Source organism: Carassius auratus, chromosome 40 (genome assembly GCF_003368295.1).
Source record: "Carassius auratus strain Wakin chromosome 40, ASM336829v1, whole genome shotgun sequence".
NCBI lineage: Eukaryota > Metazoa > Chordata > Actinopteri > Cypriniformes > Cyprinidae > Carassius > Carassius auratus.
The window spans coordinates 15,220,637-15,236,361 of NC_039282.1; the positions used below are offsets into that span (position 1 = coordinate 15,220,637).

The following is a 15,725-nucleotide window of genomic DNA, read 5'->3' on the forward strand; positions in this document are numbered from 1 at the left end:
TTGGTTACAATGCCTAACATTAGTGCATGCAGCACTACATCCAATTAAATGTGAAAAATGAAGGTCACAGATACGTATTTTGCTGCCAGACCTTTGGAAACATAAAATTTGGACAGATTTCAGTTTGTGGTACAGTGACAGATGATTGTTCCAGTTAACCTTACATATTATATAAATAGATAACATTGTTAATAATATAGCTTTTTTATTTTAATTGCTTCTGTTGTCCCCATTTGTAAGTTGCTTTGGATAAATGCATCTGCAAAATGCATAAATGTAAATGTAGACACATTTTTTTAAATGTATTTACTTTATTTATTTAATAAACTTTTTAAAATGTATTTCTTTGTACCTTATTTAACTCTAAAGGTACAAATAAGTATCTACTGTAAATGCTGCTTTTAAAGGGGTCCCTCCCCAGTAACAGTTTTTGCACATTTTTCTCTGCTTATGTTATCTGCTTTTATTCAGGTTCGCATTTTAGTTAAATGGAAGTCTAGTTAATTTCCAGGTAGGTATATCTTTCCAAAAAGCACAAATATTCCACTGTATATAGATATCCACCAATGTTTATGTCCCTCACACCTCATGCATATTTGGTCATATTATCAGGCATCATGTTCTTCAGTATCACTGTTACTCTAACAGTAGTCTACTTAACTGTCTCTAGACTATTGTTATCTGCCTTTACCATTGTTTTCATTTTAGCAGTGTGGCAGACAATATTTCAAGATAGATTTCAGTCATTTGCAGGTAGGTGTATCTCCCCAGAATTGTATATAAACTACGTATAATATATGGGCGGGCTCAAAATCACAGCTATAGGCTACTCGACATCATCCTTTACAGTTCTTGGTGCTCAAACCTCCGTCTTGAATACCCAGCTGAAGATTTGCATTGAGACTGCTAAAGAATAAGAATTGGCACAATGGCAGATTGTCAGCAACAGATGGCAGTTTATAAACCAGTAAGTCGTATTTTTATTGTTTTCATATATATATATATATAAATGCATGAATTGTAGACCTGTTTGCAGTGCATTTATTTGAGAGATTTAGGTATTTAGCAACATTTGGGGTATCTTGTCACAACAAGTGATTTTATTATTTTATCTGCCATGATATTTATAACTGTTAAAATTGATATTCAAAAGAGAAGTGCAAAAATATCCTTACAGAATGCACATCTCCAACATAGACAATCACAGTTACATCGATCGAGGGAGGCTTGCAGGAAGGGAAGAGTGTTATCATAATTGGACGGATTTTGCCAGATTCTAACAGGTGATTAGTATTTATCATGTTGCTCTTAAAAGACAAATTAATCTCAGTGTCTTGTTTAAAGGAATATTCCTGTGGGCTTTGCTAGTTTTGTGCACTGTTTTCATTCTGTGTTCTGTAGATTACATGTGAACCTTCAGTGTGGTTCTGATCCGGAGGCTGATGTTGCTCTGCACATAAACCCACACTATAAGGATGGCAGTGAACATATAGTGTACAACACCTACCAGAACAGAAGCTGGGGCTCCGGACAATCCACACCTGACTCTCCTTTCGTCAAAGACAAACTGTTCGCCATCGAGATCCTTGTCACCAAGGAGGCATACAAGGTATACACTCTTTACATAAATTAAAAGTAAGCCATTTATTAGGGATTCTTTTTAATGGCGACAGCAGTAAAATCTATTTAAAAAAAATAGATTCATTAATAAACACATCTTAGACAACATGAAATAAGGATTTACAAAAATCCTTTCAGGAAGTGTTTCAACCTTGCATCAACTACTGATGAACACAATCATTTTTATTTGATCTATCACTGTAAGTTATTTGACTGTATTGCTTTGGAAGGCTTTTGTCTTTCAACACATAAAAAATGCACAAATTGATGTTATTTCTTATTTAATGTAATGCAGTCATTCTCAAACTTTTTGTCATCTAAACTTCTTTCACCTAATATATTTACTTGAAGTACCCCTGAGATTTTAAAATAAATATATTAATAAATAACTCTTTTTATTTTTACATCATTATGGAATAGAATAAGGTTCCATTAGTTAATGTTAGTTAGTTAAGATAAACTAAGCAAGAACAATCCTTCTACAGCATTTATTAATCTTAGTTAATGTTAATTTCAACATTTACTAATGCATTATTCAAATCAAAAGTTTTGCTTGTTAACATTAGTTAATGAACTGAGAATTAGCACAAACTAACAATTACTTAACTATTATAATATTATTAACTAAATACAGTAATAAATGTATTGAACATTGTTTGCATGAACTAATGGAACCTTATTATTTTCAAAATTGACACCTATCTGCTGTTCAGAATTCCCTGCAGTATAAGTTACAAGTACAGTACAATAAAAATTCTATCTGCTTTGTATAGCTGGTAATGAAATTGAAAGACTAACACTGTAATACTTAGTTAACTGGCCTGTAGTAGGTACATTGAATTTTGCTGGTGGTTGTGTCTGAGTGAGAAAGGAATTCATGCAATTTCAAAGGTGTATTCACTGCATTTGGCATCAAAAAAAGGAAAATGATTCACAGTTTAGCCCACAAAGACTGCTGTTGTGCTTATAAAAATGTTGAAAAAGTGACCTAAGTGTTGACAAATGGGTCATGACAAATGTCATAGACATTTATGCAGTATACATTTATGACAGATTTTCTCAATTAAACCGTAAATTGAATGTTGTGAAGAACACTACAATTTCACTGAGAATCAATCTATCACTGTACTGTTTATGTATAAACAGAATGAGATCAATAATTGATTTCTAAATTAGTTCTCATTATTATACAATGCTCTCCATAGATAAGTGCTAATGGGAAACACTTAATAAACTACAAACACCGTATTCCAGTCACTCAAGTGAACACCATCTCAGTGGACCAAGACAACAAGCTGGAGTTCATTGCTTACCAGAAATCTGTGGTGAGAAATAATACATTACACTATTAATCATATCATAATTCAACATGATTGAGCTGTCATTTACATTGTTGAGCACTATATTTTATTCTTTATTACACAATTTTATAAAGTTCCTTTTACTGTAAACAGGTGGTCCCATACAAAACCCTGATCAAAGGTGGGCTACAGGCTGGCAATGCGATTCTCATTTATGGAGTTCCTAATACTGACTCTAAAAGGTCAGATAAAAACCTTAGAATACACTTTTTACATAAACATACATAAACAGATTTACATTAAACATAAAATCAAAAATACAGTAAAATACAGTATTTCTGTCTTTTAAAAAAATTGTAAAGTACCCCAAACTTTTGAATGCTAGTGTATCCATAGAAATGTTATCAGCACAACTGTTTCAGAATTGACAATAATAAGAAATGTTCTTGAGCAGCAATCAGCATTTTAGAATGATTTCTGAAGGGTCATAATACTGAAGACTGGAATAATGGCTGCTGAAAATTCTATTTTTTTAATTAAATTACCGTATTTTTCGGACTATAAGTCGCACCTGAGTATAAGTCGCATCAGTCCAAAAATACATCATGATGAGGAAAAAACATATATAAGTCGCACTGGACCATAAGTTGCATTTATTTAGAACACATTACCATCTACAGCCGCCAGAGGGCGCTCTGTGTCTTCAGTGTAGACTACAGGAGCACTGAGCAGCATAGAGCGCCCTCTCGTGGCTGGACACGGTAATGTTTTCTCTTGGTTCATGACTCTTAGTTCATTTCTCTTGGTTCATGTCAAATTAATTTTGATAAATAAGCAGCACCTGACTATAAGTCGCAGGACCAGCCAAACTATGAAAAAAAGTGCAACTTATAGTCCGGAAAATACGGTAATTGATTTATTTTCACAATATTACTGTTTTATTGAATTTTAATCAAATAAAGCAGCCTTGGTGAGCATACGAGACTTCTTTTAAAAACTACCATTGTACAAACATACAGTTTGTGTTTGTGATAACATATCCACTCTTCTGGTTCATAGGGTAGAGTTTAATCTGCGCCACAGGAACGGGATTGCATTTCACTATCTATCCCTTTTTGATGAGAATGTGGTTGTCCGCAATACCTCTGAGAATGGGATATGGGGGGCAGAAGAAAGGAGTAGAGATGTGCCTTTTATAAAAGGTCAGCTATTTCAGGTAGGCATATACTCACATCCTTACGGTACCTACTTTTCTGTAGAAATGGACAGTGTAATATAATTTTTCTTTATTTGATACAAATCTAAAGTGTCATCTTGATACTGTTAAAGGAATTCACCCAAAAAAGACAATTAATTTACTCACCTTCCAAACCATTAAGTCTTTAGTTAATCATCTCATCTCTTCATCATGAATCGAATTTTCATTATTTTTTTCTGTGAATTGCCCCATTAACAGTTAAGAGTAGAAGAGTTTGTTTGTGACATGAGAACAAACACTTCATCTTGCTGTCAAATAAAACATTTTTTTATGTGTGATTCAGGTCAAAATCTCCTGCAGTGCAGAGCAGTACGAAGTGTCAGTGAATGGTCAGCAAGCACACACTTACAAGCATCGCTTTACTAAACTGGAGGACATCGATGTCTTTGAAGTTTATGGACAGCTAAAGTTGATTTTTGTGCATGTCTAACAAGGATCCAGGTTGATAGGAAATGCATAAATTAAACTTAAATGAACATGTTATGCATTTATATATATATAAAACTGGTCAAATAGCTTCTGCTGGTGAAAAGATAACCATAATTTTCTATTTACATAACACTTTGCTAAAAATCTACATTTAAATAAAAGCTGTAGTAGAAAACTACTAAACAGCATTTTCATTAGTGGATCAACATGACCTTCAATTATTGTGAAATTTAAAGGTGCTGTAAGTGATTTTTACAAACTCAAGGCGAAGCATAATTCATAATATGGTAAAACACCTGTGAAAAATATTCAGTGCTGTTGACGGTATGTTCCTCCAATATTGCTGTTTTCAAATAAAGTCACTTGGCCATCATGTACGACTACTGTATTCTCTTATGCATTTAACCTGCTATTATTATTATTATTCTTTTTTGAAGAGCAAGTGAACAATCCAAGAATTAATTTCAATAATAAGGGAATGTGTAAGGGTTCGAAAAATTCGAATGGTCTTCCGCTGGTGATAGCATACACACTTTCCAACTATCTAATTCTTTTCTGCAGCTACTGTATTTTAATTACTGTGAAGTTTACAGTTGCTGTAAGTGATTTTTACACATGCAGATGTCTCAGTTTCCATATCACTGAAATAAGTGTCTTAAGAAATCACAGCTATGTTTGGAATAGAATGCTGCCACACTCCTCTTATTACTTACTGCAGTTTATAGTAGATAAATGGTCTGTATGCTTGAACTAACCATTGTCAAACTAAACAGTGACCTATGCAACAGATAGTATTGTGTGGTATACTGTATCTCATAATGCAGTACATGCAATTGACCCTTCTAATACATTTCCAGCTAAAATATATTGTTCAAAAGTCTGAATATTTCAAATAGCCATGATGCATAAGCCTTCTAGTGACTAGTACAGTAGGTTAACCATAATAACCCTGCTTTTTGTTGATGTTGTGTTTCGATTGCTCTCAAGGTGGCAGTAGAGGTCTGCTTTACTTTCTCATTAAAGCCTTCTCATTGCTATAACATTTATCCGTTCAATATTACTATATCAACACGGTTTCACTATAATTTCTGACTTCCATTTACACAATTAAACGAAATTATTAAATTTAACAATTAAACTGGTTTGTCGGTTTTGTTAAAGGAAAAGGTAATCTGATTGTGGAAAACGAATGTACATTTGATAGAATCGCTCATTGCATTTACTTGTATGATATATTTCATGTTCAAATGTCAAGATGTCTCTAGATGATGTGGTGGTTTATTGTAATACTTAATAAAGAATACGAAGAGGCTTTGTTTTAATATTTCAAGATAAACATAGATTAAAAACGTATACTTTTAAATTATTTATACAGTTACACATTATAATCAAAATTACCTCTGCTCGGTTATGTTTGAATAATGGACAAACCACCACAGTACTTGGATTTACTGACTATCATAAACAACCGCACATTTTAAGGTCTAAAAACATTTGTATTTTAATCAGTTCATAGTAAAGCAATTCATTTGACCAGAAACAGCACATTATATTAGTTGATTAGATATATAGATAGATAGATAGATAGATAGATAGATAGATAGATAGATAGATAGATAGATAGATAGATAGATAGATAGATAGATAGATAGATAGATAGATAGATCTCATTCAGCCCATATATTGTCCATTCCTCTTGTAATAATGGTCCCGTTCTTCAGTACTATTTCTGCGCATGCGCAGTACTCGGACTGAATCGAGAGAGAGAGAGGGAGAGGGAGAGGGAGAGGGAGGAGGATTCAAACTTCCGGTGGTGTGTCATGGCGGCGTGGTGGAGTATGCTTGAAGTGAGAAACTAAACCAACCCCCCCTCCTCCCTCCACCTCCTCCTCTTCCTCTGTTCTCCACCTTGATTATTTTGCGGAGCGGTCTAGGGGGTATTTGTCGCATCAGGGGCGAATCGGGTGCAGGAATCTGGATCGCAAAAGTGATTGATAGGAGACACAGTGGCGCGCGCATCCGCCTGAGTATGGCGGCGCACAAACCCGTGGAATGGGTCCAGGCCATCATTAATCGATTCGACGAGCAGGTAAAGAAAACACTGGTGGGGGGATTAGACATTTCAAGGCCAAAAACAGCGAGCGTTCAAACGCAAACGCGTTGTTTATGTTGAAGACGGGAGGTTGGTGGTTTTGAATACATTACGTGCATGTCTTCATCCAGGCCTGATATGTTGCATTTGGCAGCCAAAGCCAAATATTGGGCAGTGGGGTCTTGATTGATTTGATGAATGTTCAGCTGAGTCGCTCGCGCGCACTGACTAATATAAACAAAACGAATCAGACTCCCTCAGTTCTTGTTGACATACAGTGAGATGAAATTGCATAGATGAAGCAGCCTACAGGCACCTACAGTCCTGTGCATGCAACCCTGTTTAAAGACTAATCATGTCAGTTTATCAATGCTCTATGTTTTTGAATGTTTTCTGAAACTGTAAGACGGCTTTGAATGCTAAAGGACGCATCTTTTGAGCCTGAGGAGGCAATGACAGCACAGGGGATGTGACAGGCGCCTGTCAGAAGTAATTTTTCCTAAATTTAATAAGATTGTCCTTAGATGCTGTTTCTTAGAGTCTTAAAAGTGCACGCAGCGTGTATTGCTTATCGAAGGCATGTCATCTGAATAAATGAATAGCACTTTTGAAGGATGTTATTATAATGATGTACACTATCATGGTGATATCAGTATTTTGACGTTTTATTATACTGTTTGGGATAAATTAGAGACAGCTAAACAAAAACATACCAAGTGCACTTTTAATAACCATCAATACTAAATAGCTGAGCATTTATGAGCTTTTTTTTTACTGTTTTGAGGTAGACGCATGCCTCTGGCCCTGCTGTCACAGCCATAGCATTGTTGTTGTTGTTTTTTTCTGCCCTTGTTAAAAATTAATAAATGTTTAATTGTATTGAATGTGCATTTGTAGTGCACTTCAAACCTTAAAGGTATATTTTCCATACCTGCATTTGCATGTGATATAATATAAATGAAACAAAAGGCCATTTAAGTGTGCTTTCAAAGAAACAAAAGGCCACTTAAGTGTGCTTAAAAAGAGTACATGTTCATGTTGTTCAAATACATTTAAAATTAAAAGAAGTGCATTTTGCATTAATGTCAAATAAATAAAAAAATGTAGGTACAGTTTTAAATCGTTTTGTTTGTTGTGGTTTAAAGATCTGTTGACTAAGATACATGTAAAGTACAAAATTTTAATTTTAATTAGTTTTTGATGATTACATTTGCAAGAACTACATTTTAAATGTACTAAAATAGCAATTTCATCATTACAAATGTGTAATTGTGAATATATTTAAATGCATAACATACAAGCTTCAATACAAAAAAACAAAAACAAACAAAAAAAAAACAATACAGTTTAGTTTACTTAAATGCTTGCTTGTACATTAGGCATTACACGTAAACCAGATTTCAAAGACAATAGATCTCAAGTCCTGCTTGAAAGCTCTTTTAAGTTCAACTGATTGCATTTAATATAAAATTAAAGTAAAAAGTTTTCATTTGACATGCAATTAAGTGCCCAAAAACACTTAAGTTTGCACTTATTGTATTTTATAGTGTATTATCCTTGTAATAAATACTGCCCCCCCCCCCCCCCACAAGGGTGTGCTTGTCATTTTAAAGTTTAGAGGCTGTATTTTTTTCCACAGGGTCTGGCTTGTGCTGCAGATTAGGAGCTCATAACAGTTTAATGAAAGTGTGAAAAGGAGTTTAGACTAAGCCGGTTTAGTGCTTTTGAGATCAGAGAGTTTAAGGCACTTGCTTGGTAAAAGCATATTACATTGACAAGGGGAGCTTCTTGCACTTTTCTTGCTCTGTATATTTTCATGACTTGAATGGAATGACAGCTGCTCACCACAACGGCACTTTCATGCAGATCATAAGATGCAGAATTCCTGAATGGAAACTACCTGATAACACTAGGATCGAATGTTTAGACTGATCGTAGTCAGTGATGTGTGGCTTTTTCTTTCTTGTAATAAGCAAGTTCTCAGTGGTGGTTATTGTCTTGTCAGCGGCTGTATGAATGCAAAGAGCACCTTGAAACAATGAGCTCACAGATGCCATTGCATGGTCATGGAAAACTAATCTGTTCTCTCTCTGGGGAGAGTTCTGAGTCAGGAATGTGAGGTTGATGATACAATGTTTTACATAGATTTTTGAAGAGCATCATGTTATGAAGATGACTTGAAAATATTTTTTTTCTTTTGGATGATCTTTGAACTTAAGAGAATTGTATTGGTGGTGTTAGCTAGTTTCTGATTACTTATTTTTGTTGGAAGAAGCTGAAAGGATGTAGTAAAAAAAATGATTTACTTGCATTCATGTCGTCCCAAACCTGTACGACTTGAATGAAAGTCACTGGGGCACAATGTTGTTTGGATTCTAACACGCTTCAGAATTTTTTCTTTGGTATTCTACAGAAGAAAGAAAGTCATACAGGTTTAAAATGACATGAGGTTGATAAATGATTAAAAATATTTTAATATTTAGGTGAACTATCCTTTTGACAATAACCAGGAAAAGACTAAATGATAATTTTTCCCTGCCGTTTTGGAAGGACCCTTCCAACTGATGTGACTGGGTGGAAAGTCATATTTTTCTTGAATGGTGGCCTGGGAAAGTTTAATTTTCAAATATTCAATATTTGTAATTGTCTTTGTGTTTTAGGTCAGTATATCATCCATTCTCCATAGCACACATGAGTATGGTTGGTTCTGCCAAAGTGCCCAGAAGGGAAGCGATTGGTCCCTGACCTTTCTGGAATTTTAAACCATTCCTGGGAAACAAAGTGCTCAGTGTCCGTCGGCATCCTGCATTAAAATGGATGTCAATAGGGCTGGGCTGTGTGTTCTGTGCGAGTGCATGTGTTTTATGAGTGTACAGACAGTGTGTGCGCGCCAGATCTTCTCAGGTCTTGAGACTTTCATTTCCAGCCACGCGCTTTTCTCTTAGGGCCACACAGTAGTTGGCTGAAAAAAAAGGAGGGAACCTCAGGGTTTCTGAGAGTCTTTTTGACATGCCGACGCACTGGCCATTGCAATTGTCAGGACACTTCAACCATCCGATTTGATTGACTTGCACCACAAATGTAGGCCTACTTATCTTAAGCAGATTATGAGCCAAGATTGGTTGAGATATTAGATTTAAAAAAGGTTTTATCTTTCTTGAGCTAATTTGACACATTTTTGTGTGAAACTAATTGTACATCTTAAAGGGATAGTTCACCCAAAATCGAAAAATATGTCATTAATTACTCATCCTCATTTCGTTTTCGTAGAATTTTTTTGAAGCATCGAAAATACATTTTGGTCCAAAAATAGCAAAAACTACGACTTTATTTAGCATTGTCTTCTCTTTCGGGTTTGCTGTGAGCGCGTTCACTGCAGTTTAGTGATAATCCGGTTCACAAACAAATCATTTGATGTAAAAAAAGTATAATATTGTGAAATAAGCAAACCTTAAAAGGAATAGTTTGTCAAAAAATAAAGAATTGTATAAATGTGAAACTTTTATTTTTTACAAATTTACTAAAACGTGTACAGATATTAACACAATTTAAAATAACTGTTTTCCATTTTATTATGTAATTTAAAATGTAATTTATTCCTGTGATGGCAAAGCTGAATTTTCAGCAGTCTTTAGTGTCACATGATCCTTCAGACGTCATTCTAATATGCTGAGTTCTTATCGGTGTTAGAATAAATTGAAAGCTGATCTTTTTTGTTCAGTTTAATGCATCCATGCTTTAATAAAATTATTCAATTCTTTTAAATAATATTTATTTTAGTTACTTAAAACTTTTGAAGAGTATTTTTTACAGTCAGATGATATTTGGAAGTGCTTTGATAAATTTGTAACTAAAAATAAATTTCAGACGTTTGCTTTTTTTTTTCTTAACTATTAATTAAATAGAAAGTACACGAAAGATTGGAAATGACGGTGAGAATTGGGGAAGACAAGATTGGGATATATTACAAGACTGATTTAAACTTATTTTGGCAAATAAGCACCACCGCTCAATATATTAGAGCGGTTTGTTGGCATTCATGAGTTGTTCACAAGCTGTATAACTTCTTGAAGTCAGAGTTCTTTTGATCCAGAGAGGAGCCATAGTAGTTGGAAACAGTGAAGAGCAATTCCTCATCAGGGAATGCTTAGAGCGGGGATAGGCCTCCACCCCCTCACTCCTCACTCCACATACGCTTCATTAAGACGGCCAGGCCATGTGCGCTCTCAACACTCCCGCTGTACAGACTTGAACTGCTTGTGTGTGTTGAAGAGAACAAGAGCAGATGTGCTGGCCCGCAGGTGCGCAGCACAGGGCGGATGTCTGGTGAGCTGGAGGCGCTTTGTTTTAACACCTAAACTTTAAGCGTTTAGACCCTGGATGGGTGGGTTGGTGCATTAAGTGGGTGTGTCAAATTTAAGACTGATCGACCTCTCGCTCTGCAGTCTGTACTTCCCACATGTTACAAGCTGTTTTCCATCCAGTGCTCTCAATAAAGCCATAACACACTTTTTAAAAAATCTGGGCCACAGGAACCCAGCGATCACACCTGTTAACCAGACCCAAAAGTCTCAACTTCCTTTGATACGACTAAATGAAATGCTTATTTTTCAGTTTTGGGTTATTTTTTAATGACTGTAGTTTACTTATGCTATAATTTCGAAAATTTATTTGAATATTATTTACTTTAAATTAATTGAATACAATCAGCTGTTGGTCAAAAAATACGCTACTAGGGCTGGGCGATATATCTAACCATATGATTGTGCGCATCTAGTCAGTAAATCTGGTTCCGTGATTACCGCTAAATCGCCATCACCTGCTTTTAAATGGAGCGGCATTTAATAGACAGAGCCGTAGATCACTGACAAGCTACACAATATCGCGTTCATTATTGCAGATGAATCGCCTTTGATAATAAACACGATATTGCATAGCTTGTTAGATATAACATTAGCTATATCGCCAAGCCCTATACGCTTCCATACATAAGTCGGAGGTCAGTAAGATTTAGTTTTAAATGAAATTAATGCTTTTATTCAGCAGACACATTAAATATTGGTCAAAAGTAGTGGCAATATAGACATTTAAAATTTCAAAAAAAAGTAAATGCTGTTCTTTTAAACTATTCAAAGAATCCGAAATAAAAAAATTATTACGGTTTTGACAATAGCAGCGCAACTGTTTTCAACAGTGAAAATCATAATCAGACATGTTTCTTGAGCAGCAAATCAGCATATTAGAATGATTTCTGAAGGATCGTGGGACACTGAATACTAGAGTAGTAAATAAACTAATTACATTTTAAAATAGAAAACAGTTACACAGTATTACTTTTTTACTGTTTTGACATCTGGTAAAAAAAAAAGCCCCTAAACATCACGGTAATGTGTATCATCTTTTTTCTTGGCTTACTCTCTAGTCTAGAAACTGGCATCAGCTTTAACAAAACATATGGTTTGACTGTTGGCCATAGCTATGATAGATTTCATTGCATCCTTTACAGAGTATGGTGGTTTCAGTTGTTTTTTTCTCTTTATCCCACTCTTTCTCTGTCTGTCTCTCACAGCTCCCAATTAAAACAGGACAGCAGAGCACCCACACCAAAGTGAGCACAGAGCACAATAAAGAATGTTTGATCAACATCTCAAAGTACAAATTTGCCCTCGTCATCAACGGTCTGACCAACATACTCAAAAATGTGAACAACATGGTAAGTCCATGTCTATAACTTTCAAGTTTCCCATCTTGATATTTGTATTTTGAAATTCCAGTCACTGTGTTATGTGAGTGAACTGCCTTGACATTGCACAAATAAATCAAAAATGGCAGATAAATGTTTATTTAATTAATTTCTGAAAATAAGTAGGCTGAAACCTGAAATTTTTGGGGGGGATTTATGCTTCGAGTGTCACATTGTTAGCTTAGGAACATGGTCATTTCAAACTCTATTGCAATCAATTGAGAGAAGTGTCTTCTAGTCTTCTAGTCTAGCAGAGAAGAACCTCTACCTCTCCCAGCTGATTATCCTGGACACACTGGAGAAGTGTTTGGCAGGGGTGAGCAGCTCATCCTATCTCACAGTGAATTTTGTCCGACCTTTCACTTGTTTTGACTGTCTTATGTCTTGCATTTTAACAGCATTGTTCCTTGCTTTGGTTTCACCTTTGTTGCTGAATGCAGTGCAGAGTTGCTTTACAATCACAATTGTTTCATTATTGCCTATCCAGTCCCTGACCTAAAAGATTTCATAGATTTTATTGCAGATCTTTATAGAAATTAAAAGTAATTTTCAGGAAAAATGGTTTGGACTATATTTATCAATTTGATCTTGACAACTATTAGTCTGTTTCTTTTACTATTCTAGGCTGTAGAAATAAACTGAATGTGGTGAAATTGGAACTGCTTCATAGCATCATGGCTATAAAAAATCTTGGAATCTCAACTATTAAACAAACAGAATATTTTTTAACCATAGCCATTTAGCATGGTATAATAGAAATGGTATACCATCTTTTCCGGACTATAAGTCACACTTTTTTCATAGTTTGGCTGGTCCTGCGACTTATAGTCAGGTGCGACTTATTTATCAAAATTAATTTGACATGAACCAAGAGAAAACATTACCATCTACAGCCGCGAGAGGGCGCTCTATGCTGCTCAGTGCTCCTGTAGTCTACACTGAGCAGCATAGAGCGCCCTCGCACGGCTATAGACTGTAATGTTTTCTCTTGGTTCTTGGTTCTAAATAAATGCGACTTATAGTCCAGTGTGACTTATATATATTTATTTCCTCATCATGACATATGTTTAGACTGATGCGACTTATACTCAGGTGCAACTTATAATCTGAAAAATACGGTATATGGTAACTACCATTCAAAGGTTTGGGATCAGTAAAAATTAAAAAGTCACATAATCTGCATTTTTAATGTTACAAAAGATTCCTATTTCAAGTAAATGTTGTTCTATTGAACTTTTTGTTAATTAAAGAATCCTGAAAAAAAAACACTGAAGACTGGAGTAATGACTGCTGAAAATTCAACTTTGCACAAAAATAAAATATATTAAAACTCTATTTAAATAAATAGAAAACAATTATTTTAAACAATAATAATATTTAACGATATTAAAATATAAAACAAATGCAGCCTGGGTGAGCATAGGCAACTTCTTTGAAAAGCATGAAAAATCTTACTGACCCTAAACCTTTGAACAGTAGTGTGAAATGACTAGTAATTTTAGTTTGATAGCTAATTATTAATACGAGTTTGAATTACTTTATAGGAACATCATGGGTACAGAGATATTTTTCTGGTCTCAAAAAGCAGATACTGTGCAGAAATGTTTTTTGATTGCTCATGAACTCGTGTACTCATGAAGTCTTAGACACAGAGCCCTGGTAAAACAATTAAATCTTTAGCTTATGCTCCCAGATAGAAGGCACTGAACTGGTCCTGTAAGGAGATTATTACATTTGCAGGTGTTTCCTCGTCTTGAGATTATCTGGATTTTCCTTTATAGATTCTTAATTTTTGCTTGCCCAGATTTTACACAGCTGTTCACTGTAATTTTTTGTTTTTGCAAAATTATTTTTATGTAATTTTTTCCATGCTGTTCGGGATTTAATTTGTTCACTAAAAGTCAAGGACCTTCAAGACAACTAAACACTGTATTCTTTGACTAGTTTTGGCTGTCATGAGTTTTAGTATCTGATTTCCTCTCTACCATTGTTACACATTTAGGGCTTTTACTTTGACCCAGTATGTGTGCAGTATATTGATCCGCTAATGTGTTTGTTCATTGCTCTGTCATTGGATTTAATTTCTGTTCTCTTCCCCCTTTCCTGCATGATGCTGATCCTGAAGCACTTTTTACTTGCTGTAGTTTTTGTTTGTTCTTCAGCTTGCAACACAGTAGATGTTATTAAATGTTACAAACACAGTATGGTGCACCACACATAAAAAAAGAGAATAGAAATAATAAAGTATACTGTATATTTGTGTGCATCACCAGCAACCCAAGGACTGCCTAAGGCTGGATGAGGCCATGTTGGTAAAACAGTTGCTCCCTGAAATCTGCCACTTCCTGCACTCGTACCGTGAGGGCCAGCATCACGCTGCTCAGCTGCGCAGTTCTGCCTCTGCCGTGCTTTTCTCTCTCAGCTGCAACAACTTCAATGCCGTCTTCAGTCGTATCTCCACCAGGTACCTTTCTAACACACTGGGGGTTCCACAGGGCTTTGTTCTAGGACCTCTTTCATTGTGTGAAACAGCCCCCAAAATAACCCCATAGTAACTAATAAAAATCACTTATTTTACACATTGTAAGGCCTATTGTTAAATAGTGTTATATTTGTGTAAATGCTAGGCTGTTTTACTTGCTTGACTACAAATTGAACAGTTAAATGCTTTACGAATTATTAACTTTAATGTACCAATGTCTCTTCATAGGTTGCAAGAGCTCACAGTTTGTACAGAGGACACAGTGGATGTCCATGACATTGAGCTCATTCAGTATATCAATGTAGACTGCTCCAAGTTAAAGAGGCTCCTACAAGGTAAAGCATGCTCTATTTTATATGTTTTTATTGCATCAGTATTCCTAAAGTTTATTGTTGATGATGAATTTTATGGGTATTCTAAACTCTAAAGCTGCACGGTTAAAATCACAATCAAAATATGGCACAGTGCAAGTATTAAACCACTAATGTGTAAATAATTCATAATAATTGTATTTAAATAAATATATGGTCTTAAACTGTTTGATAACTTCCTGTATATTCCCTTCAGAAACAGTACTAAAATTCAAATCTTTGAAAAAGCCGGCTCAACTCGCAGTAATCAGCAGTTTGGAAAAGGTATGTACTTTGTAAACAGTATAATAGATTAATTTAAAAAAAGGAAATTATAGATTGAAGGAAATTATTAGTCAATATGTTTGTGTCAGGCAATTCTGGAACTGGGTTGAACACTACCCTGATGAGTTCACTATGCTCTATCAGAGACCCCAGGCTGATATGGCT

At 35.1% G+C, this 15,725-nt stretch overlaps 2 protein-coding genes across 2 annotated transcripts in view; both read left to right on the top strand.

Annotated features, from left to right (window-relative positions):
- The first annotated feature begins 928 nt into the window (after positions 1–928).
- On the top strand, positions 929–4,614 carry LOC113058939 (galectin-9-like). Its single transcript, XM_026227188.1, has 7 exons — positions 929–967; positions 1,198–1,283; positions 1,402–1,609; positions 2,826–2,945; positions 3,075–3,163; positions 3,981–4,137; positions 4,463–4,614. Exons 1-7 carry the CDS (start codon positions 929–931, stop codon positions 4,607–4,609), a joined length of 846 nt encoding a protein of 281 aa, XP_026082973.1. The 3' UTR covers positions 4,610–4,614.
- A 1,777-nt stretch (positions 4,615–6,391) lies between these two features.
- LOC113058940 (neurofibromin-like) overlaps positions 6,392–15,725 on the top strand; it is a 10,708-nt gene continuing 1,374 nt past the window's right edge. The window contains exons 1-6 of the mRNA XM_026227189.1: positions 6,392–6,697; positions 12,270–12,413; positions 12,682–12,759; positions 14,717–14,907; positions 15,154–15,260; positions 15,493–15,560. Coding sequence (XP_026082974.1) covers positions 6,638–6,697; positions 12,270–12,413; positions 12,682–12,759; positions 14,717–14,907; positions 15,154–15,260; positions 15,493–15,560 — 648 coding nt within the window. The 5' untranslated portion in view covers positions 6,392–6,637. The remainder of the gene's footprint in view (positions 6,698–12,269; positions 12,414–12,681; positions 12,760–14,716; positions 14,908–15,153; positions 15,261–15,492; positions 15,561–15,725) is intronic.